This window comes from Cyprinus carpio, chromosome A13 (genome assembly GCF_018340385.1).
Source record: "Cyprinus carpio isolate SPL01 chromosome A13, ASM1834038v1, whole genome shotgun sequence".
Lineage (NCBI taxonomy): Eukaryota > Metazoa > Chordata > Actinopteri > Cypriniformes > Cyprinidae > Cyprinus > Cyprinus carpio.
This window is the reverse complement of record NC_056584.1, coordinates 13,192,992-13,219,044: the sequence shown is the minus strand read 5'-3', so window position 1 is coordinate 13,219,044 and position 26,053 is coordinate 13,192,992. Positions and strand designations below refer to the sequence as shown.

Genomic DNA, 26,053 nt, shown 5'->3' with positions numbered 1-26,053 from the left:
GTCATGGCCTAATGGTTAGAGAGTTTGACTCCTAACCCTAAGGGTGTGGGTTCGAGTCTCGGGCCAGCAATACCACGACTGAGGTGCCCTTGAGCAAGGTACCGAATCCCCAACTGGTTCGGTGCCTTGTTCATGGTGTTGAGTGTGTGCACTTTGGATGGGTTAAAAGCAGAGCACGAATTCTGAGTATGGGTCATCATACTTGGCTGTATGTCACGTCACTTTCACAAAAAGTATATGCATGCTAAATCCACACTTTAAAAGACCTTAAGACTTTAATACAAAACACAAATGTTAAACAATCATTCAAAAGTATGGGGTCAGTTTAACCTTTTTTTAAGTTAATATAAAATTTACTTATTTATTTTTTAGCAAAGATGCACTAAATTGACCAAAAAAAGTGTTAAAACAATTGAAAAAAAAAAGTGTAGATTAAATTTATTAATTAATGTTACGAAAGATTTCTAGTTTCTAGTGAAACTTACTATTCAAACAAATCATGTGAAAATACCTCAATTATTAACAAAAAAAAAAAAAACAACAAAAAAATTAATAGTAATAAAAAAAATAATAATAATAATAATAATAATAATAATAATATGAAACATTTTTTGAGCACCAAATTATCTTATTAAAATAGCCATTACTCAAGAAGACTTGAGTAATGGCTAACTGAGTAACTTCAAAATTCACTGTATGCATTTCTACAGTAAAAACCTTGCAGGTTTAAAGTTTTTTAAAAGACCAAATGTAGCGGCTTGTGGCTTGTGGCTTTAGAGACTGTTACATAATGATGAATCCAGACTGTCACACAGGTGACATGTAAGAGGAGGGCCTCACTATCAGCTACAGGCCAACAGACAGAATTTAATGAGAAACAGGCAGGTGTGTGTGAGCAGCACTCGAAAGAGAGCTGGACCACTGAAAGCATTAATCTTTCTTTATTTCGCTTTCTAAAAGCATTTCTACAAACACAATTAATAAAGAATAAGAAACAAAAGGGCAATACAGACAAAAACTAGAAAACACATAGCCATAAAAATCCTACAAAGATACAGTGGCTACAAATCATTTCTGGACAGTTAAGCCACAGATGGTTTGATACTTTATTACCAATGCAATGAAGTGCATACATTTTTAAGTGTGACTTAAATGTTCAAATACATTTTAGGGAATCTCTCCATTAGAAAATGACCACATATGTGTGATTATTTATTGATATTTACTCAGTCTGTTTAAGATTTTAGTCTGTAATATGTAATTTATGCAAGTTTGTCTCTGTTAGGATATTGTTTAATATTGACAGGCGATGACAGTCCAAATGTGCAAGATTTTTTACACTTACTGCTGTGAGACTTGCAAACTGAAAAAATCTCCTCACTGTCCATGACATGTTTTACTGGGCTGCAGACTATACGAAAATCTCCTCACTGTCCATGACATGTTTTACTGGGCTGCAGACTATACGAAACAACATATTATATATTATTATAATATTTTATATATATATATATATATATATATATATTTATAATATATATATTTATTTTAAATATATAATTATTATTTTTTTCTGTTATAAAATTTTTAAAATAAAATTTTTGTTCATTTATATAAAAAAAACATTTACACAGACATAAAAAATTATATATAAGCTGTTTTAATTATATGCTTTACCTCTAATTAAAAAAAAAATAAATAAATAAATAAATTTCCATTGGGATATAAAGAAATCCCGTCACTTTTTTGACTTATGTACAAACGTACAGTATACTAGAAAGTATTGGTACCTGTCATACAGAAGGGACTCTGCCCTGTCATTTCTGTAAATGTATTAAATAATAAAATGTCTTAACCTGTAATCACAACTGACTGTGACTGGTTCATCGTGACCAGTACAGAGAGTGCATATCTGCAGCCAGACTCTACTGGAGGCTTGATGAAGCAGGAAAACTGCTCTCAAAAAGAAAAGTCTTTGGCTAATATCAAATAAAGACAGAGTTTTGATTTACACATGAATGTCCCCCACTCAGCTCAAATGTTCCTTTACCTTGAGAAGTTTAATAAAAGTTACCCTCAAGGGCTTTTCTGTCCCTTCCCGTCATAAGCCCTTAAAAGCATGTTGTGAAATTTACAGGAATCCCATACACCCCCCCAACCAATTAGCCAGACTGAAGGCTCTGTCTGCTGATGAATAGGCTACATGGGAGCGTAGGCCCTCGAGGAGTGACCATAAGTATGTTAATTTATTCATTTCTAAATTTTACATAACAATTAGTAGGCTTCTTTTGCATGCATGCCAGGGCTCTTATTTACTTTTCACAGAGACATCGCTAAAGGAGGAGTGACGAGAGAACATAAAAGAAAGGTTTAGATGGAGGGGTGTCTATTTTGATCACTCCTCTTCGCTGTAGTAATAGAGACATATCCTCCTTGTTTATGTAACACACCACCGTAACACGCTGAAAACTGATTATTGTGCACACAAATGAACCAAATCATTAAACTCTAATCATTCTGTTCAATATAGAAAGATAATCCAAAGTTTATGAATGCTATTATGATTTTATCATCTTGTAATTTCCTCAGAACAGTAGGTGACAGGAATAAATAGATCTCAAAGCAGATGTGTTTCCAGACAAACATCAAATCCAAAAGTAATGAACCACAGACAGACAGACAGACAGACAGAGATAGATAGATAGATAGATAGATAGATAGATAGATGCTTTGTTCAAAACTACCCAAAATCAACTTCATGCACTCATATAGAGATGCTGTAAGTACCATAACAAAGATGGATAGATAGTCTTTCAGCACACCTGAATGACCTACACATCTCACTCTCTCTGCTTCTCACCTGCACAACCTCTGAAACGTCACCAGATGACATTGGCGGCTAGAGGACAATCAATTGTATTGAAAAGATGAGAAACCGCTACGTCACTGAAAACTGTGAGGAGCATATGGTCTTATGCTGGGTAAGTTGAAACGCACGAGATGGGGCCAGCAATAAATCACCTACAAATATACAATATCCTTTTTTTCTGTGATGTAGGCTGTATTAAATCGTTATAGAAAATACACAATTTGAAAATGCATGCGTAATTTGCCATGTTATTATAGAATTGATGCATGCACCCACACCGTCGAGGCTCGACCATGTGGTTATTCTACTACGTGGCGAACTTCAAGATGCGCAGCGCTGGATCCGCCACAACGCACAGCTTCGTCAGCACATCACTGCATGTGAGATATAGCGCCTTCTTCGCACTATACCTGTATTATAACACAACCCTCTCGGAGAAGCGTAGCTAAAAGAAAAAGAAAACGCCGATTTGAAATACGCCGTGCTGCGTAAATGATTAAATCCATTTGTTCTGACAGTGATGCATCCCTATGTTTGTTTACTAGATCGGCACATGCCTGTGGAGCAGCAGCTACGTCTTAACTTCCCAACTCAGAGCAAAACGTCTTCTCTGCCCCTTTTTCATGTCGGAGGAACAGGCACTGCTTCGAAAGGAGGGATTCCTTACCTTGCAGTATGCATCCTCCCCCTGGCTGGTCGGCAGGGTAAAAATCTGTTATTTTCTGCCGCTAAACCTTAAACATCCCTCAGCGTCATTGTGTGCTGCAGCCAAGGCAACCAACTCTCGCGATGTTTGGCGTCTCAGGTGTCGAACGGAGTGTCTAGCCTGGGATGGTTGTAAAACAGGGGTTCATAAGTACTAATGGGAATCGTTCATTTTTGAACGACATCATTGACGATTCCATTAACGACTTTTAGTATATTTTGGGGAAATTATTCTATGCAATGTAATTCTACAAGGAGCCCAGAATACCAAGCGATGACAGAGTGACATTTATATATATTTTAAGCCTACTATTCATTTTATTTTATTTAAAGAAAGTTTTTGGTTAAAGTTTTTGGTTATTTTGATGACAAAATACAAACTAAGGAGCCTACATGTTCGGTAGATTTGTGAGTCACATTAATTAAAGACTGCTCGATTATTGGTGATTTTGTTATTTTTTATTTACATGTTTATTTTTATGCATTTTTGAGTCAGACATGACAACGTTGCACATTTTTCATTCACTATAAATAACTCGTTGCACATTTTTCATTCACTATAAATAACTGGCTCATAAAACTGATTGTGAAAGTCCTCATGAAATATTGCATACAACCTGCTGTCTGTGGTTAGTATTAGTGCCATAAAACACCGGCAAATATACTTATGACCAACTTTATCCTTCCCAATTTAATTATAGTCACAAACGACACAGTTTTTTCACGAAAGACCACAACAAAAATATAAGCAATCAATTATTTATTAAAGAATGGGCATGTAGTATTGTGACGACAGTAGTTTAGAATTTTTATTTTGTGATTAGTATATTAATACGATGATTATTATGTTAATATGCATAATCTGCTCAAGTTAAATGTAATAATAGTAATTTACTATAGCAGAAACAACAGTACTGTGTAAGATGTTCCACAACATTATAATCATAAATACATGATGATCATGACTATAATCAGTATTTAGCCCTGTAAATGACACTACAATGAAGTGGTAAAGTGGGACTTTAGCTTATTTAAAGGGAGGTTACAGATTATGCAGTCAAAACTGTTTACTTTTATGTAAGTGACAGAAAAAAAGCAGCATGGGCCAAGCAGTCCATCACTGCGAGTGCTTACATGACATTGTTGCCAAAGGGACATCATGCTCATTTGTTCACTTCTAAAGTGCAACATGCTGGCAGCATAACAAGCAAATTAAAACTTCAGTCTCAACCTGACACCTTCATTTCAGTTGGTATACTACATGCAAAAAGAAAATCCTCCACAAGTACATGTGTATTTCTTTGTTTAAACATTCAGAGGCAGATTTAGATTCAAAGTTACATGTACAGTGAGAGAGGTTTGCCATTCTCCTGATGGATTATTAAATTGTGAGGTGTGTGTGTGTTTATCTGGTTATTAGAGTGCAGGGTGATTAGGACAGGTATATATAAATATATCTTTTTTGTTTTGTTTTGTTTTGTTTTGTTAGGGTTGTAGGTTCACAGGTCGTCGGTCTCCCCATCGAATGGTATAGTAAACTCCATGTGAATGCTGCCTGGTTCACCACTGCCCCCCCAGCCGATGGGTGTGCGGTTGAAGGAGGGTCGTGAACTGATATCATGATGGTACACCACTGCAGGTTCAGGCTCCTCAGTGGCCACCTCGATGTCTGGCAGCTGGAAGGTCATCAGCTGTGTGGCCTTCTCAAAACCTCCATAAGGCAGAGCACTCCTAGAAAGAAATTGACAAATTAAAGGCAAAAAGGCAACAATAGGTCTGGGAAAAGTAAAAATTTTGCATGCAAAGTAAAAGATTGTCCAGCCTATACCAAGAAATGCAGCCGTACCTGTTGAAGGACTTATATTTGCGCAGCTCCTTTTGAGGGCAGGGTACTGGCATTTGACCCTTCATTGTGGATACAAGTTCTTCATTGCCCTTCATAGCCCGTTCCCAAGGGGAAACGTATGTATCAACACATGCGGCCCTCTTTTTTCCTTTTTCCAAAGTAGCCTTAGAAAGATCCTCACCTATAGAGCAATACAAACTGATTGAAAGTAATTGCATTCCATTAGTAAACGTGTAAGTGTTCCATTAGTTAAAGGCATAGTTTACCCAAAAATTAAATATCTGTCTTCTATCATTTACTTACCCTCATATCATTCCAAACCTGTATGACTGGTTTTGTCCACACAATTAAAGTCATTAGAGTCAAATAAATAATCAAATAAATAAATAAATAAAATTTGGATTGTAATGACATGAGGGTATGACATTTATGGGAATTTACATTTATATACTATTAGAATTTCCATTGGCTTTTATTTTTATAGTTTATATTTCCATTTTCATTTTAGTTTAATTTGTAGTAATTTTTGTGCTTTTGCAATTTTTATAAGTTTGTTTAGGTTTCATTTGGTTTTTATTTCAGTTTTAGTTCAGTTTCACCTTGAAGCACTATTATTATTATCATTAGTCTTTTGTGTGTGTATATATATATAGTTTTCATTCAAATCTTGAATTTGCTTTTTTATATTTAGTTTACATTTTAATTTTAATTTCATTTTAAAAAAATATGCTTATGTCATTTTTATTAGTTTTTGATGTTTTTAAATATAGCTATGTATGTTTCATTTGTTTTTATTTTGGATTTAGTTTTCATTTTAATGCTGTAATTTAAACTTCAGTTGCCAAAGCAACATTTATAATTTTCTATTATGTTTTTCATCTAATATATGTATTTTTTTTTTTTTTTTTTTTTTTTTTTTTTTTTTACATTTGTTTTACCTGTAGTTTGAATTTTGCACTTCATTAATTGTGTTTTTTACAGTTAACGAAAATGACCATTAAATTATTGGCAGAAAATTACCAGTACTTTTTTTTACTTTTTCTTTTTTCGTTCTTTTTGTTTGTTTGTTTTGTTTACAGTGAAGTTTTAGTTTTAGGTAATGATAATAACCCTGTTTAACAAGTTTCATGGTGAGTCTCCATGGCAGTTTCTAGTGTGGGTGAGCAGAGCTGGCTAGTGTATAAAGGTCTCCATCTGGGTTCCTACTCACTCCGTGAGGCATCTCCTGACACACCATCCTTCCCCCCTGCTCCTCCTGCTACTCCGGCACCTCCAGCTCCACCAGCGAGCCCACCTGATTGCAGCCCACCCCCTGCTCCCTTTCCATAGCTTCCGGGTTTAGGAGGAGGCACTGGAGCTTGGCCGGCCCCACCAGCCTGGCCAGCCATCTGTCCAACAATCAGGTGGCCACCAACATCCACCAACATCTGGCCCCCTAGGCTGGGCACGAACTTTTGGAGGTTATCCTTTACACAGAATAACATAATAATTAGTGGACTATTTTCCAAATCAGCATTTAAATCATGCTTGGAATGTTACATTTAAATAAGAACTTGGCCAGAATCAAGAATCAGAATAGGATGAATGTAGAACACTGAGATTGAGGAATAATGATCATTTAAAGCAAATAATCTGACAACAAATACACTCTCAGAAAAAAAGGTACAAAGCTGTCACTGGGGCGGTACCTTTTCAAAAGGCACACCTTTGTACCTAAACAGTCCATATTGGTACCTTAAAGGAACATAGTAGTACCTAAAGTGTACATAGTAGTACCTAAAAGGTACAGAAGTGTAACTTTTGAAAAAGTTACTGCCCCAGTGACAGCTCTTATACCTTTTTTTCTGAGAGTGTACACAGATGTTGATAGTTCTTTGCCTGCCTTACCATGGACTCACTACTGAAGAAGTCAGGATTGTTCTCATAGATGAACTTCTCCACACGCAGCTGCCTCATCTTGAACATCTTGGAGCCTTTGTTCTTCATTAGGGATAGTTCCTCCAGCATGATATCCTTGGGTGTACTGATCTTTTTCCCCAAGTCAAATTCTGAGGCCTCAGGCTCTGATTCATACTCTAGAAAACAAAAAGAGTCATTATTCACTAACGTGCTAGTTTTATGTTTATTGTTTAATGACAAAATTCTGAGTCTAATTCCTTTACAAAACAGCACAATCTTCAGATCAAAAGTATCTAGCAAACTAGTAAATGAAAGGTATATTAACATAATGTGCAGTCAGTATTGTAATACTCTATTCGGTTCACATCTATTTTTACTGTGCATGGTATTATCAGACCATGCTTGGAAAGAAAAAAAAAGAATAATGTCCCTGATTCTCTAGTATCAAGTGTCGTCATTCATATTTATACAGATGTATCTATTTTTCCTGCATTGTAATCATAACAGTAACTAAATAGCTATTAGTCATCCTACCACCCACTGTTTGTGCTGGAAAATCACCCGCAGTTCCTTGGAAATGTTCATAACAGTATTAATATAAACAATAAAATCATTTGAAAGATATCAAGTCTATGCAGTAGATTTAAGTGTGGAATAAGCCACTGTTTCCTCATATCAAAATAATGCTGCCTAAAGAAAAATATTTAAACATGTATCAGTATTGCAAGGGTCTCTCCATTCTTCTACAACAACAATTTTTCACTCACTTTCAAAAGCATGAAAAAAGAACATATTAATTAGACTTAATTTCCACTGGAGACACTTATGTAATGTTCTTTCAGTGGAGTAAAAGTCCCATGATTATAATGATGAAGGGGAGAGAGAGGTGATAATAAGAGACACAGCTGACATTTCAGCTATGAAATCTACAGGATACATGTTGTTGTTGACATATTACTCCTCATTAAAACATATTAAATCCAAAAGAATCCTTAGTGACAGGCCCTGAAATGAAGATGATGTTCCCAATAAACAGTTGTCACCTGTCATGGCTAAACAAACACACTCTTTAATTATATGAAAATTCTGTTATTTAGTCCTAGACCTTAGTATCATGTTATTCTCAAATTCTATGTGTGTGTGTGTATGTGTGTGTTTGAAAGAAGTCTCTAATGCTCATTAAGGCTGCATTAATTTGATGATACAGTGAATAATGTTATGAAATATTATTACAATTTAAAAGCATATTATTTTTAAAAATTATATTTTTAAACTAGATTTCTTGATGGCAAAGCTGATTTGTCAGGAACCATTAGTCCTGTTTTCTGTATGATCTTATGAAAATCATATGTTGATTTGGTACTTAAGAAACATTTCTTACTATTATAGATGCTGAAAATAGTTGTACTGCTTAATACTTTTTGTAGAAACTGAAAAATGTTCCATTTCAAAAGTTTGGTTTAAATAAGCTTTAAAAAAAAGAGAGAATATTTTTATTCTGCAAAGATGCATTAAATTAGTCAAAAGGGTTAATATTTATAATGTTACAAATGTTTCAAATAAATGTTGTTCTTTTGAACTTTTTCATCAAAGAAACAGAAACTGTTTTCAACACTCATAATAATGACTATTATTCATAACTGAGTGCTCGATAACAGATGAACATAATAAAATAATTTCTAAAATAATATGACACACAGAACACTAGAAAAAACACCTAAAAAAACTAAAAAAACTAAAAAAAAAAAAAAAAAAAAAAAAAAAACAAGATATATTAAAACAGAAAACAGTAGCTTCAAATTGTACTGTAATTCCCTTTCATTACGTTATAACAATAGCTTTCCTGGCAATCAGAAAGTATTATCTCAGGTCAGGACATTTTTTAAGCTGTCTAATATGTTTGGAAGTATGGAATAATTACACAAAAATCAAACATAAAGCTGAAGTTGTGGGTGTTTTACCATCTTGGGTTACGTGTGACAGGTCAGTGATGATCTTGGAGAGCTTTTTCCTCTTGTTGGGTGGGGCTGGTGTTCCTGACAGAGGCATGATTCTAGACTGGGAAAACAGAGATCAGAGTTGATTTGATCAGATACTAAAATGTATCTCTGTCTTGTCATTTTGCAGTAGTTTGGAGTAGTCTCTAATTGAATGCAAATTAACAGGTATTATTTTTGTGTTGTAAGCAAACTTTGAGGAATAATAGAGAAGAACAGACACTTGCTGAGTGTAGATATAAACAACCTCACGTTCCTCAGATTCCAAGGACATGTAGGTGTATGAAGTCAAATATAATTCACTACAGTGTTTAATTTGTTTGAGCCTTACAGAATAATTAGTATGATCCTTACAGAAAAGCAAACTCTCTCTCTCTCTCTCTCTCTCTCTCTCTCTCTATATATATATAGTAATACTCCAAGGGCTTCTTCTTGTCGGTTTTTCTCTCCTTTTCTCTCCTCTCTCTCTCCTCTCTCTCTCTCTATATATATATATTTTTATATATATATATATATATATATAAATTAATACTCCAAGGGCTTCTTCGTTTTTCTTTTCTTTCCTTTTTTTTTTTTTTATTTTGTATTCAAACATTTTCAAACAAAGCTAAAATCACTAATTTCACTTTCCATCCTATAGTCTTTTATAAAAGCCCTAAAAAAAGCTAATTCAGTAATGACATCCTTCTCCAAGAAGTGATATCTTTTTGGTGGGACATCAACAGCACAGACATCAATAAATATTAGCAACTATTTAATGCATATGAATTGTGTGATTTTGTGCTGTTGGTTTGTCTCACTCAGAAACATTCAACCCAAATTTCACAAATCTATTTACAGATTTAATCAAACACCGCAAAAAAAAAACAACAAAAAAAAAAAAACATTTCTTCATGTCAGTTTAAAAAAAAAGTAGTTTTAAATTAATAAAGTTTTAAGCAGTTTTTTTTTTACTTTCAAAGTCTGGACATGGAGGTCCAGGTAAAGTGCAGTTTTGGCCTATATTTTCATTTTTTCATTAGCTTTCCAGCACACGGTGTTTCTGCTATTTTTTAAGGCTCTGTTAATAGCAAACACTGCATCGACTTGACAGTAACTCAATAAGGTATGGCTATTTTTAAAGCAAGAGCTTTCAGTGGCTAGTCGTGGCGTCTGTCGTGGTTTTTATTGTCAGATACTCAGGATTGGTCACAAACATACACGCATAAACACATGTACACTGTTACTTAATGCTTTGTAGAAATAGGAAATCTCCCTCAAACTGAAATGACACCATGAACTGATGTGAGGTGAGACGAGGTGGTGGGGGTGGGGGGGTTCACAGACCCACACTGTAAAATAACCACAAGCTGGGGTCCACCAGGCTTAAGTTCCCCAGCTGGACAGTACAGGCTTCGCATTCCACATAAAATCATCAGCCAGGTTGGGTGGGAGTGTTTAGCACATTCCACTTTCTGGCAGCAAAAAGGTGCTGGAGTATTCAAACGTGAATATTACAATCAATCCAAACTTAAATGAGAATGTGCCATCAGTGCTTGCAAACTTTTAGAGTGGGTATCACACCAGCAACAGTAGTTACTGCTGGTTTTGTTTTCATTGCCATCATGCAGCTGTTAGTTGAACAGTGTGTGCGATTAGTAAAGTGACAGAACAAAATCACATAATCCACTTACCAAGGCTCTAGACTGCTTACAGGAAGTGGTCTCAAAGGTACAGTGAAAATAGGAAAAGGTTTGTTGCTAAGAAGTTTACCAATTCCAGGGTACCTTTGACCTGTGGCTGGACCAAGAACACAAGGCTTGCAAAATCCAGCTGGGACTTGGATGACAGATCTTCATTTGGGGAGGGATAGTCTGGGTATGTAGGGGGAGGTAGGGGTAAAGGGGTGGGGGGGTGGGGGGGGGTCATTTGGTCTGCACAGCACTTTGCTGATGGGAATATCAAGAGACTAATATCTTTCTTGCAGATGCTTCATTGGCTAAATATAGAGAGAAGGAGAAAGTCCGGGTGATTGCACATAGTTATCAAATAGCTTCACAGGGCAAAAGGGCTGTGGTAGATTTGCACTTTTTCTTCTTTCGTTAATCACCTTCCACTTTCCACTTTTTAAATCCAATAGTGGGCCCTGAAACTGTGCTTAATTTATTTTTATGATAATGATTTAAGCACTCCGAGAGGTCAGTGTTGGACAGGGCAGCCCATGTTACATTAATATGACATGGCTCTAAATAGCTGTGGTGTGAATGAGAAAATTATTGGCAAATTCACAAATTTACAGTCTCTCAAGTTTGATGTAGCTGTTTGGGTCTAATTTAAAATCAGTAGCGTTATGTTTTGTAATCAAAGAAGGAATTTTACTGTACTGTTTTTGTGTGTATATTTATATATATATATATATATATATATGATATATATATATATATATATACACACACACACACACACACACACAAAAAAAAATGCACTCATTCAGTACAGTAAAATTCCTATAAATAATTACCCCATTACTCCATAAATTCTCTGCCAGTCAAGAAGCATCATTTCAGCTGACATTTTCCAACCTGTCTCAGAGACAATGCTTATTTTATCGCTTTTCTCACCTACATGATTTCCACCGTATGAACCCGAGAACTTGTCGCATTCACTCTATCTTTGTCAATTCAGGAAGGATCCACTCATGAATGGAATCCAAGCAGGGAAAGTGTGGAGCAGCCATAAAAAACGCCTGAACATAATCAGCCCTAAATATAGGAGGACAGCATATGCATGAGAATGGTGCCAGCTTCAGATGTAGCTGACTCACTCAGCAGTGTGCAGTACCACACTTCACCACTACTGAGTTTTAGAAGTTGATTATACACTTGGGCATATATAAATGGCATTTATTGTAATTTGAAATTATAATAATTGTAAAGGAAACAGGAGATCTGCAGGTGTGTGTGTGTGTGTCTGTACAGGTTTGTCCTCCATTGTGGGGACCAAATGTCCCCAGAAGGATAGTAAAAGCTGACATTTTTCACCTTGTGGGGACCTACCTGCAGTCCCCATGGGGGGGGAAATGATTTAAAAAAATACTAAATGTTTATCTAAAAATGTAAAAATACAAAAAGATTTATATGAGGGTTTTTTTGGGGTAGATTTAGTTTTAGTGGGTAAAAAATGTTGTTAGATCAGTATAAAAATTATAGAAGTCTATTAAAGCTGTAAAAACAAAAAAAAAAAAACTGAACTATGCAGTCACATTTCCCTACTTAGCCTTATTTCTTTAATGAAAAGTAGGACATAAGCGCCACCATGTGGTGATTAGTCTTTTTCACCCCATAAATCTGTTTTTATTCTTTCTAAAAGGAACACTTTGACACTGCTAATTAATTTTTTTTTTCAAACCTTAGAGTCTGTCACTGAGCTTCGCCTTCTTAATAAGATTAATTCAATGACTTTTCTTCATTTGTAAAAATTAATTCAGACATCATTTGGTTTGAATGTGCATTCATGTGAGACATTTGGATCGTGTCTGCATTACATGCAATATTTTGTCACTTGCTTTGAGACAGAGACATTATGTGAAATTTCAAGCATGTTTTATTGAAACTATTCGTTGTATTAGAAATACAAGACACTTTCAGTTAGAATGACTTAGGTCCTAAAGTTCAGCTGAGCTAATTTTAAGCATTGCACACACAAAATCACTACATTAAACATATTAATAAATTTTACCAAGACAGACACATCGATCTAATGATTTATACAACAGCCAAAATTAAGATCACTGAACAAAGTAAAGCTTTAATCTATAAAATAAAATATGATGACACTAACTGTAAAGCCAAGCAAAATTGTGTCTCAGATATTAAACACTGTATCTACTCCATATCAACTTCTTATTCAATTTCTAAATGTAATTTAAAAATGACTCCTGAAATATTCTCACCTGCCAGTACTACAATTATTTTATTCATCCTCTCTCTCCATCTAATGCACACTGATATAAACTGTTTTCATTCCTTAAACCTCAATCCATTGTTCCCCTAATGTTACAAGCCCTAGATTTTTTTTCTTAAGACACTGCCATGTTTGTGAGGACTTTGGGAACACATCCGAAAACAACCCATCCCCGAAATCATCAGCCTCAATGCCGCACATGCCATTCAAATATTTCATGTTGCTTTGAGTATTCTGACTAATTCCAGTAAAGCCAGTTGGCTAATAAACCTTCTGATAATCCTGAACAGTGCTAGCTTTGCACTTTTCATGCCTGTCTTCATGAGACAGATTTGCTTGAGTGCTCAGATAGCCTACATGTCTTTTTCTAGGACTGTCTCCAACATTGTACCTTTCCAACACTTACTGATTTGACCACTTAAATATGTTTCTATAAAAAAATAAAACTCAAGATTTCATTAATGTCATCTGTTTAATATACCAATAGACTGATATAAGGACCAAAAATCGAGTCAGAGCACATTTTTAGGAACAAGCCTAGTACCCTGTTTACTTTGCTCCTACAAATAGGCTGTGACCCTTATGCACCTGTTCAGCCCAGGATCTGCCAAGAGATATATCATTTCTGATTGACCTAAGAGCATAAGAGCATACGAGCAAAACAAAGCCTCAGCTTGCCTTTTTTTTCTTAGGTATTTTTTCATGCTTTCACATGTCGAGTAGATCAAGGTTTAGACATAAGATACGCAAAGTGACCACATTAGAGTATTTTAAAGGAAAATGTTTTAAAATACCTATCCAATTTATGTAAAATGTTTTTTTCTGGTTTTATTGTCATGTTTTTTTCCTTATCCCTATAAAATTGGGAACACTGCACTGCACAAACACATTGTCTAGCAATCACTGACAAATAAATACTCTGTTACATATGACTATCCACAGCTTTACAATATTATATGTTGGATTTAAAGTCAACGTGAATTGACATTTGCAACTCTTTTTTACTGCCTTAATCCGACTCTTTGTGTGTTTGCTCACACTTGGCTAATAAAAGCTCACTCTGGTTCTAATGTATGAATGAAATAAGATATGCAATAAGAAAAAGAAATAGAAAAAAAAAACAATGTATGACACATCTTGATGTTTTCCATAAGGAACTGACTGAATTGAGAAAAAAAAAAAAACTGGGTTTTAGCCTACATACCACTAGGGAACCAGACCGAATGTTAGGGTGCTTTCACACTTGGTTCAGTTGCCTGGTCCGAACCCGAGCTCCATTGCTACCCCCTCCCCACGCTGATTTGTGTTCATACTTTTTTTTTTTTGGTTCTGAACCACAGTACATTTGCGAAAAATGAATGGATGCTTGCTCGCTTCATTTTTGTACTTCAGAATTTGAACAAAGAATGGCACATGCGTCTGTTTGACAGGACTGTAATGCGCAAAGGTTTAAAAGAACGCAGGAGTCAATTTCTGCAAGCAGAAATAAGATATAAATTCTATCTGCTGCAGCGCATTAGTGCTTATCAGGAAAGCAAGTGAATTATGCATAAATACACAGTTTGATCAATTCATATGTCAATAATAGCATGCTCACTTCCGTGAGTTAGTACGATAGCGTTTACATCAGAAATGAACCGTACCACAGACCACCCTTTTTAAGCGAACTCTGAACCTAATTCAGAAAACAGCGTTCACATTTTCCAAACAAACAGAACTCTGATTTCAAACGAACCTGGGCACCAAAAGTGCTAGTGTGAAAGCCCCCTGCTAAAACAATGACCAAGTAGCTAGTTGACTATTGATTAACATCATCTAAGTGATATCAGCAGAGCCAGTTCAGAGGAAGAGCAAGCTACACTTTGATTGACATTTACAAAGCCAAACAATGTTTTTCTTTGGAATAGCATAGATAAATTGTTCACAATTGTTCACAAGAATGTGAACATGCACTGAGAAATTAAATAGAGTAAATAGATTTTGTTAACAACACTGAAGGTTTTAAACATATTGAAATTCAGGATTTTTCAGCTTGAAAAGTTTTGTTTTGAAAAAAAAAAAAAACAGTCTTAAACCAAAACAACAAATATCCCAGATAGCACATACATCTGCAAGATGTCTGTTAAAGATCACTTCATCTGGAAAGCTGTGTACAAACATCTGATAGACAGCTTTAAGATGTCAGTTTTACATACATTCTAAATCATAAACATCTTAACCCGTTTAATCCCACCAGTCACAATAGTGACCATAAAAAAGGTTTTCATTTATAAGACTCTAAAAACCTTACTGACCGATATTTTAGTGTACTTTCTGCAAATATGGAAAAAATAAAGGGTCTCAATTAAATATGTGCAGTTTTACATGATTAGTGCAAATTGTCACATGACCAGGGCAGCCTATTTCCTGTTTGCACCTTGAGAAGATGATGACTGCATCAAAGCTCCAAAACCAAAGGCTAGTAAAGTGTCTTAACATAAATATATGACAAAGATTTTTGGTACACATGTTCTTTAGGGTGTCTAGTATTAATATATGCATTCACATATATTTAGTTTTGTTGAGTGTGGCCATAGAATAGTGTAAACATGTTGATGGTCACAATAGTGACTGGTGGGATAACAGTGAACTTAGGTAAACAATATAAATCTAATTGCAGTTGCTGGTGAAAATGACAATAAAATGTTGCAATAACAAAATATTGCACTAAATTAAAAAAAATCAAATGTTAGAAAAAATGAACAGTAATGATGTGGTAATACTCTAAGCATTAATATAAAAATTTTATTTTATATTTTACAATTTTTTTTATTTTTTATCTGTGTTCCTATCAATGTTGCATAAGTTTTTTTTTCTGCATAATAGTAACCCTAGAATGTGATCAAACAGTTTAAAATAGCTGGGCTAAAATATATGTTATTTCAGTACACATTATCCCACTACGGAAGAGGATTAGGGCCAAGCAATAATAAAAAAATAAAACCATCTCGAGATTAAAGTCATTATATTGCGAGATTAAACTCGTTAAATTTCGAGAAAAAAAGTCGAAATAAAATCTTGAGAATAAACTCATTAAATTTCGAGAATAAAGTCGTTGTGTTTTGAGAAAAAACTCGTTAAATTTCGAGAAAAAAAGTCGAAATACAATCTTGAGAATAAACTCATTAAATTTCGAGAATAAAGTCGTTGTGTTTCGAGAAAAAAAACTTGTTAAATTTCGAGAAAAAAAGACGAAATACAATCTTGAGAATAAACTCATTTAATTTCGAGAATAAAGTCGTTGTGTTTCGAGAAAAAATGTCGAAATGAAATGTAGAGAATTACGCATTCGATCAGTGTTCATTGCATAGCCTATATCTTTCAGTAACAAAGAAATACTATCAACTTTAGCTAATTATGACACAATAATAATTAGCACACAAACTTTAAAGAGAATTTGCAAGCGGCTAGGTCTTTTAGAAGAAAAAATCAGTCCAATTTGCGCGATGTAGGCTACTCGCTTTTGTCCAACATGAAATGACAACCAGAGGACAAATGCAAGGTTATCGCTGGCTTCACCCAAATGCACTCTGGCACTTGGACAGCTATGATAAATTAAAACCGTACGGCATTGCCATTAATGGCGTGTAATGTAATGCGTTTATTCTCAAGTTTGTATTTCGACTTTTTTTCTCGAAATTTAACGAGTTTAATCTCGAAACACAACGACTTTATTCTCGATATTTAATGAGTTTATTCTCAAGATTGTATTTCGACTTTTTTTCTCGAAATTTAACAAGTTTAATCTCGAAACACAACGACTTTATCCTCGATATTTAATGAGTTTATTCTCAAGATTGTATTTCGACTTTTTTTTCTCGAAATTTAATGAGTTTAATCTCGAAACACAACAACAACTTTACCCTCTATATTCAATGAGTTTATTCTCAAGATTGTTTTTCGACTTTTTTTCTCGAAATTTAATGAGTTTAATCTCGCAATATAATGACTTTAATCTCGAGATGGTTTTATTTTTTTTATTATTGCTTGGCCCTAATCCTCTTCCGTATCCCACCGGTCACAATTGTGACCGAACATAAAAAACAATTTTTCCACACACTTTTCCAAAAAAATAATTCTTGATTATTTCAAAGGGTTACTAATGACACATAATTTCAACATTATCTAAAATGATAGAAAATAGAGATTAAACGGGTTAACGTCATTTTCTAAACGTCTATTTGACATCTGATAGGAAACGTCCAAGACGTACTGAAGATGATCTCCGTGATGTACATGTGCTATCAGGGATACTCCACATTATATTTTCATCTGAAATGGAGAATATAATATCTTTATATCTTCAAGTTATATTAAGTCATATTTGAAAGGTGTGAATTTTGAGACTGCAACAGAAGCAGATGGTTCAGCTTCTTCCACATGTAAAGCAACATGATCAGTGAGGAATTGTTCCAGGCCTCCAGACGTGGGGCTGAATACCCACACGTGTTGCAATAAAACGAGGTTTGGGAACTTGGATAGGGGACTTTAAGGGGTCTGGTTTTAGGGAACTTAACTCAGGGGCACTCTTAAACTGTTTGGCAGCCTGAAGCCCAGAGAAGCTTAGATTTGACATACTTGACATGGGAGCTGGGGGTGAGTACGGCATGGGGTGAGGGATAGGCACAGCTGAAATTTTAGGGAGCTCTGGGAGGCCTGGGGCTCGTGAAGGAGCTGGAGTTGATTCGGGTACAGGTTCAGGTAGAGGAGACGTCATGTCAGAACGAGAGATGTGCTCACCAAGTGTGGTCCGTGAGCGTGGTACAATCACTATGGGGTTGAGAGTTGGTGCTGACATCGGGGTGGGAGTGGAGAATCGTTTGATTTCATACACACGTGCCGCCTTTACTGGGATCTGCTTGGGTGGTGTCAGAGTATGGCCCTCCCTTTGTTGCCTCTGATAGGAGGAGACTGAAGACTGTGTGCTAGTGCCACCACCAAAACTGAACATTGCAGGGTTCAGTTGGTAAGGCTGCCTTCTCATAAAGTCCAAGGCTTTGATACCTTCTTTTGGGACACCATAACTACTCTTACTTCCTGTGGAACTTCGCTCAGACACCTTGACACCTCCACGCTGCACCCCAATAGGACAGGATGGAGACAGCAAGGGGTTGTAACCTATCGGTGGAGGAGCACGAACATTTGGGGAATACTTCCATTGGGATGAGTTTGGCGAGGTTTTTTGTGGTTCAATCAAGTCTATGACTGATTGGGATTGTTGGGGTTGTAGAGGTGCAGGCTGCCGATGTGGAGAGTTTACAACCAACGAATCCATGCGAGACTGTCTACGAGCAAACAACTCTGCACCTTTTCCCTCTGCCTGAGGGATCTGTGACATTTCTGGGATTACCCTTGGCTTAGGAGCCACAGGCGGTGGCACCCTTGTCCTGTTGTCATCAATGTTGTGAGTAATATTTTCTGGTTCAGAATATCCATACCTGGGTCTTTCGTCGAAATTCTGCACCATAGACAATAATTCAGGGTTTGGTGAGTTTTTCTTGCTGTCAGGTATCTTAAACATTGGCTTGTGGGCACTACGGCGGCGGGCCTCTTGAAGAATACCAGTGCGGCTATGGGTGGCAGAGGATTTTTCACAATAGACTACAGGTGACAGCGGAGTTACAGCTGAGGGGGTGTCAGAAGCTGGAGAGGTCAAAGTAGAAAAGGGCTGGGCTGGTATCGCTATGGCCCGAGAAGTAACAGGAGCCGTAACAGGAGCCACAACGATCATTGTATTGTCGACAGAGATTGCTGGAGGAACAGTTCTTTCAGCTTCTACAGAAAATATAGGTTCTTGGGTTTGGATTATGGGAGGTGGCACTGATGCAACCTGGATGTTTTCCACTGAGGAGCAGTAAAGAGCAGGTTGAGAATATGATTCCACAGATACAGAAGCAGGTGGAGGAACAGACTTTCCAAGCATAAAGGCCTGTGTGGGTAACTTTTCAGTAGGGACATCCGCACTCATTTGACTCATTGTGAATTGGCTTACAAAGGAGGCAGGGTTGACACCCATGGCATGCTCTTCTGATGCTGCAGAGAATGGAGGTGCAATCACAGCCACTGAAACAGGTCTGGGTGTCTTCTTACTGACTGTAGGCCGAAACACAACAGGAGCGGTGGCTGCCCGACTAGTAACACAGCCTGGGGCAAAAGGTCGGGCAGTTCTGTTTAACACAGAGCTGGTAGGAAGTTCTGCTAGAGGAGCTGGTTGTGAAGGCATCACAGATTCTATGGGCAACACAGCGGGGACTGGTTCCATTGTGTTTGAAGTATCTCCATTAACCATGACAGGGACAGTGAGAGATGTGCTCATCTGTATTATGTTTTGTGTCTCTGCTGGTGGAACCTCATGAAGTAGTGTTTTTGAAGGTCTGTCAGGTTTTGGAGCAACTGGTGGTGGCTGGACATTAGGCTTTGTCAGTGGGTCTGGTTGTGGTTGCAGTGCCTGTAGTTGGGGAAGTGCTTGCGACTCTTTCAGTGCAATGCCCAGCATTTGGCTTTGACACTGTTCTTGCGCAGCTTCCATTTTCTTTGCATGTTCCTCAGCCCTTCTCCTCTGCTGCTCAAACAACTGTGCCCCCTTCCCAGATGTATCACTCAGACCAGGACTGAGAGCACCACCCTCTCCTTCCTGACCTCTGGAAGCAGATCTTTTCTCCAGCATCTCAAGGTAGTCACTGTCCCATGTGGGGTCTGGTGCAGAAGAAAAACCTTCCTCATCAAATTCTGATTCACTGCCAGGAAATATGCCATCCTCCTCTTGAGAGTCCTGCCTCATGTCCTCATCAACACTTCCAAAGCTGGTCAGTGTGTATTTCTTGGAGCGCTGTCGGCGCTTCTTAAACATCAAAACACCCTTTGAATGAGGGTTTGGTGCATCTGTCAGTAGAGAGGCAATGGTGCGGCACTTGGACCGAGCCTCTTTCACCTGTTTGTCCATGATCGTATCTCCACGGTTCAATTCTGCATGACATGAAATGAAAGGTTTAAGACAGAATCAAGTTATGAATTGATGTTTATTTGCTTTTAAACTATTCACTGTATGTCGGTCAGAAATAGTGTTTAATAAAGCCAACAGTACCCTTCTGACTCATTGGGCCTGTAAAATTGTGCAAAAACAGTGCAGAAAAATGCACTTGCTAAACGCATCCCCTCCGTTAAGATAGCATAGATAAAGAATTCATAAAAGGCTAGATAAGATTGACCAGTTTTTCATATGGAACTGCAAAGTCATGTGTCAAAGACCATATTCAAACAAACAAAAAAGTTTTCATAGCATAACCCAATAAAACTGTATTTAATCAAAGCATTTTGCAACAGGGACCACTCACTATATTTATTCTATAACAATTAGAGAAAAAGAGCATAATCATTTTGCTGCCAGATTTCTCTACCATGGGGAGATGCTTTATTTACTAGTGCTTAATTGTGGTCCTTAAGAAGAGCATGAGAATATTTAGAGTTCAGATTAGGGTTGTCTTTAGATTTATGACTATTTATTTATGCTAGTGCTTGAAATTACACTGCTTCAAATAGCTGTGGCTATGAATTAACGTAAATCGTGCAGTGTATCCATCTGTTGAATATAATGCATATTTAATATTAATATTCCATTCATTAGCAAATTAGATTCCACAGTAAGTAATCTTGCCATAAACAAAGATGTCAATGTGTTGTTTATCACCTGATTTGGGATCAACAATCACACATTCTGCAGCTGCGATGCAGGATCAGTGTCATACCAGTGCAATGCAGTGTCTAGGCACTGGAATGTTAAGTGACGTGACTTGTGTAACTAATTGTATGCATCTCATTTTATGAACACTAACTTGGCTTCTGAAGCCTGATAATTTGTTTGGCACTAATGACATTTAAGTGACTCTAAATTCCAGCCAGATGCTTCTGTACATGTCTGAAAACAATACGGAGAATACTTACAATACTTTCCAATATTTCAGCTGAGGATCTAGGTGGAGAGAATGAGCGCAGGCCTGTGAGGAGCACTGTCACCTGATATAAGCTAGCAGCTGGAGATGCTTATGCCAGCTCATGCAAAGCAGTGCTCAGGTTATCAACCCTGTGAGCCTCAGGACAAATATAGACATTGGTGCTGGCTAAAAGACTCATGACCAGCCCTCATCTCTTCAAGGGTTTACATGCAGGCGATCACAAGCTGTGACTTTAAGAAAGCAAAGCAGGTGTTCATGACAATATTTGAAGCCAGTCAAACTTAAGAGCAATGATCTGCATATACTCACTTGCTTGTTTTGCTTTATCCATGTATGTTAATATGAGTTCCTCATCCACTGGATTGTCAACTGGCCCAACCATGGGCACCAACTGAGTACGAGAGCTTAGCATAAGAGCTTCTTTGGCTCTCTCTGGAGAAACAAGAGGGGGAACATTTCTGGGCATCTGGAACCCACTGTCCTCTTCCATTAGCCCTTCTCGTGGGTTTTGGTCACTCATGGATGAGGTCTCAGTGGAGGTCTGAGAGGACCAGGCTCCATCCGGAGGAGGTTGGTAAATCACTTCTCTGTGGGCTACACCAGGTAATGCATCTTCTCTTTCTTTAGGCCCCAAAAGACTGTACACTTGGGCATCCGAGGCACTGTCATACCCACTCATTTCTGAAGTCTCTGCTCCCTCCGGTGAGGCTCGACCGGCCTTGCCAGGTGAATTGCTGGGACTACGTCTTTTCGGTTTGCGTTGCCTCTCATGAGCAGCCACGTCTGCATCGCTGTCTGTTTCTCCATAGTAGGCCTCACTGCCCGGCGACGAAATCAACCCACTGCGTCCATTCGGGGACATCAGGGATCCGCAGTGGATCTGCCGTACACTGGACTGGTGAGCTCGGGAGCTGGATGGGGACAGGGCCCTAATGGCAGCACGGTACTCTTTATCAATGCGGGGAGAAGGAGCTCGAGCAACCAGAACCACTGACTGGAAGCCAGCTGGTGCCCTGATAAACATGTAAGAAGGTAAAATAGCACAGGGGTGGTCAGAAACAGTAACTCACAAGAGCACTTGCTCAGAGATCTAACTACAGTTAATGCTGTCACTTACTTTCAGCTCCCATTTGAGTTAAAGACACACTTTATCACTGGCAAAGTAAAGGATGGTTTACCTCCTAACCCGGATGTGTAGCATTCCTGGCATGCTGTCGATCAGGTTCATGGCCTGGGCATGCGACAGACTCCCACAGGAATTCTCATTGATGGATACCAGCTCGTCTCCCTCACGCAGTCCGGCACGACATGCTTTACTTCGCTTACGCACCTACAGGATAAATGTGCCAGTTGATAATGGATGCATAGATCAAAAAGTCTTTTAAAATGGCCTTGAATGTTCTCCATAAATTAGACAAAGACTAAGGCAGGGATCTCCAACCCTGCTCCTGGAGAGCTACCGTCCTGCAGACTTCAGTTCTATCCCTGCTCCAACACACCTGTCTGTAATTATCAAGTAACCCTAAACACCTTGATTAGCTGCTTCAGGTGTGTTTGACTGGGGTTGGAGCTGAAATGTGTAGGACGGTAGCTCTCCAGGACCAGCGTTGGAGACCCCTGGACTAAGGCATTGATATTACATTTCAGATTCTTCCTATCTTTAAAAGTAGATCTGCATAGAATCACAATGAGTGACGTATGAGTTTGGTCTAAACATTATCTTTGTATCCATCCTTCCATTCTCCAAACCACTTGCCTTATGTAAGTGTCTCCTATAGTTTAATGTTTAGTCTCTCTAACACACTTATCCTGCATGTCTTCAGATTGTAAAGGAAACCACTACACACACTCCAACCAGGTGAACCAGTGACCATCTCGATCTGAGGCAACAGTGTTACCCACTGAGTCACCATAGTTGTCCATGAACTCAGTATGAAATATATTCAAAATATAGCCTAGTTCTTAAACGGTTAACAAATCTGCTAACGTCAGATGGGATCAGTCAGCAAAAATGTGCAACATTGTTTACAATACTTCAAAATGTCAAATAATTTTATCTTAATATTTACAAAATGATAAAAAAAAAAAAAACACCCAGTAGGCTGGCAGACAGTTAACAGATGCTGTTCATGTGCCAGTGTTAGTGTTGTTTATCAACTGGACCTTGCAATGGCATTGTATCTTACTCAGCACAGGAGGACAGGCTCTGATTTCAGTGGTTTTGTTCACACTGACAAGTTCACGACTTACTGAGGATGCAAAAATCAATCTATAAATACTTAAGTTTAAATAGACAGTGAGATGGTTTAATGAAATTTAACATTCTCTGCTCTTTAATACTGTGTAAAAGCTCCTGAGCCACTATACTGTTAACAGGACATTTTAGTCTGGGCGCTCCTTTGGCCTTTGATTGTGCAGAACAGACTAAAACATACGGTCAGTGATCTGGAGGTTCTAATCCTATACTTGGTGTTTGCCTGTGGTTTTTAGGATACAGCTGTAAATGCAAAGGTTATATTCAGGGCCAAGTGGTGAACTGGGATCTGTAAGTTGCCCCGTCACTAAACCGCCTCTTGATATGGGGGAGTGTCCATACAATTAGTTTAATCTAATTCACTTTTGATGACAAGCATCTAGCTACCAATAAAAATCAACACTCCTCATGACAGCCAAGATTAGTGGATGCATCAAACTACCCTGATCAGATAACATTAGACAGATAAGCTCTCTTAATAACCAGGGCCATTTTTATTTCCTAAACTATTACAAACATCCATGACAACAACATGACCATCAACCAGAATAAGCAACTTTATCATTAGTTGATAAATGCATTAAATATTGTAACCAGTGTAAAGAAAACAAAGTCTGCTGGAATTGGAAGAAAGTAGATGATTGCAAATGTTATTAAATATGACCTGAATCCTCAAAGGCTAAGGTAAGTCATAAACTACAGTAATACAGTGTGTGTGAGAGCATAAAGTTCAACATGCTTTATTGATATATTTTCTAATCTATAATATAGAACAGGCTCACAATCTAATATTTACAAAGTCATTACAAAATCACAGTAGAAACCAGTATCAGATAATTATATGTACTGTAGTATGAAAAAAACACCTTGTTTCCTCATAGTAACATCTAGATATTACAACGTTTGATTGGCTTCTCATGAACTACAACAGTCATAAACAGCAAATACTTCAGTTCCTTTTCGTTTTCACATACAACGCGTTATTGTACTAGCTTGGCTTGTTACTGGTAATCTACTCTTGCATTGTTACTATTACAAAATGTACAATTAATGCACATTAGCTATTTACGACTCAAAGGTTAAGGGGGTTAATGTTCAGTTCAAATGGTACTTGAAAGTTCACAGCTCTATGAATCATTTTGCTTTTTTGGTGGAGGATCAGTTCCACACCACACTTAGAGTGCAGGGGCCTGTGCTTCTGGTGTCCATTACATCTTCAGGTGGCTCTAAACATCTTAAGTTTCTTTAAAACTAAAGAACTGTGGGCTGAAATAACACTAAAAGACTTAAAGTGAAATACAGTACGTTCATTGTTGTGTTTCCCGGCAATCATACCTTGGCAACCTGCAGAGGCTTCTGGTGCTCGATTCCTCCCTGTAGTCTGAAGCCCCATGGTGCTCCTCCAGATAGGGCGATGATAACTTCTTCGGCTACCATGGTGCGTCTGTGCTTGCTTCTTTGATTCCGTTTGTTGGCCTGGGGGCCCTTAGTACATACGGTCCATGTTATTTCAGGGCCCCCTTAGAGAAGCCAACTACTACTGCAAGTATGTCCTAGGGTTCCTTCTAGTTGCTCTTGCATGAATACGAATGCACACAGAACCCCTCCCATACCCTGAGCTGGATGCTGGTGATAGGGGCGCAGCCATAAAGGAAGCTAAAATAGAGAGGGGAAGAGAACAGATACCCAGCGTCTCCCTGTGCAGTGGAATCTTGTGTTGGATGAAGGTAGAAGCTAGTTCACCTCAGCTGTGCTGTCACTCACAGCGCTTGGCTTAAAGGAGGGGGGTACATTACTGATATAAAAATAGCCCTTTGCCTCGCTTGCTAAGCGGTCAAGCTTTTTGACAAATTCAGAACAGCAACAAGTAGATTTAAATCTGAAATTGAAAGAAATTAGTTATTTTACGTATGTTTACAATCTCTCATTGAAAAAGTAGCACATAATATTTAATGTAACCTTTTCAGTAAATGGTGGTCAAGGAATTAGATTACTGTCGATTGAGGTTTTCCTATGTTTTATATTATAACAATCAGGATCTTCTAATAGTGTGGGATGAATCACAGAGCTAGTTTGTTTTACCATTCCGTCTGTAAACACTGATAACAGACCTGTGCTCTTGGCATCCAAACTGGGACACTTGGCCAATCAATCTTTCTTTAGGCATGCACGCACATGCCTGACCTGAGTAGGAAATTAAATGAGACATAGTGACACTTTATTTCCACGTACAGGATTTAGACATTGATCACCAGCAAATCTACAAGACATTAATACCAAGCATTTCTGTACTCATCAAAGAATCCTGAAAACAAAATGCATGTTGTTTCCACAAAAATACTAAGTAGCACAATTGTTTACAACATTGATAATAATAAGAATTTTTTCTTGAGCACTAAATCAGCATATTATGATTTCTGAAGGATCATGTGACACTGAAGATTGCAGTAATGACTGGAGAAAATTCACCTTTGGCATCACAGGAATAAATTACATTTTAAAATGTATTAAAATTAATTAAAAACTGCAGTATTACCATTTTTACTGTAT

General features: G+C 37.4%; 2 protein-coding genes across 2 annotated transcripts; both read right to left on the bottom strand.

Moving 5' to 3' along the window:
- Window positions 1-4,896: 4,896 nt before the first annotated feature.
- On the bottom strand, window positions 4,897-11,185 carry LOC109085454 (myozenin-1-like). The gene is made up of 6 exons (XM_042768844.1): window positions 10,990-11,185; window positions 9,281-9,377; window positions 7,308-7,495; window positions 6,631-6,886; window positions 5,421-5,601; window positions 4,897-5,305 (listed from the first exon to the last, which is right to left on the bottom strand). The coding sequence occupies exons 2-6, from the start codon at window positions 9,366-9,368 to the stop codon at window positions 5,074-5,076; spliced, it is 945 nt and encodes a 314-aa protein (XP_042624778.1). The 5' UTR covers window positions 9,369-9,377; window positions 10,990-11,185; the 3' UTR covers window positions 4,897-5,073.
- A 6,254-nt stretch (window positions 11,186-17,439) lies between these two features.
- Window positions 17,440-25,886, bottom strand: LOC109100250 (synaptopodin 2-like protein). The gene is made up of 4 exons (XM_042768842.1): window positions 24,839-25,886; window positions 22,428-22,579; window positions 21,559-22,262; window positions 17,440-20,263 (listed from the first exon to the last, which is right to left on the bottom strand). Exons 1-4 carry the CDS (start codon window positions 24,938-24,940, stop codon window positions 17,694-17,696), a joined length of 3,528 nt encoding a protein of 1,175 aa, XP_042624776.1. The 5' UTR covers window positions 24,941-25,886; the 3' UTR covers window positions 17,440-17,693.
- Window positions 25,887-26,053: the final 167 nt, after the last annotated feature.

What these genes read in the sequence shown, in the direction of transcription:
- LOC109085454 (XM_042768844.1), bottom strand. Translation starts at nt 9,368, where the DNA reads ATGCCTCTGTCAGGAACACCAGCCCCACCCAACAAGAGGAAAAAGCTC. An exon ending in GTCACACGTAACCCAAGATG is followed by an intron (nt 7,496 to 9,280) that starts GTAAAACACCCA and finishes TTTGTTTTCTAG; the next exon opens with AGTATGAATCAGAGCCTGAG. An exon ending in GTCAGGAGATGCCTCACGGA is followed by an intron (nt 5,602 to 6,630) that starts GTGAGTAGGAAC and finishes ATTGCTCTATAG; the next exon opens with GTGAGGATCTTTCTAAGGCT.
- LOC109100250 (XM_042768842.1), bottom strand. Translation starts at nt 24,940, where the DNA reads ATGGTAGCCGAAGAAGTTATCATCGCCCTATCTGGAGGAGCACCATGG. An exon ending in AGCCTCTGCAGGTTGCCAAG is followed by an intron (nt 22,580 to 24,838) that starts GTATGATTGCCG and finishes TTTATCCTGTAG; the next exon opens with GTGCGTAAGCGAAGTAAAGC. An exon ending in GGATAAAGCAAAACAAGCAA is followed by an intron (nt 20,264 to 21,558) that starts GTGAGTATATGC and finishes CATGTCATGCAG; the next exon opens with AATTGAACCGTGGAGATACG.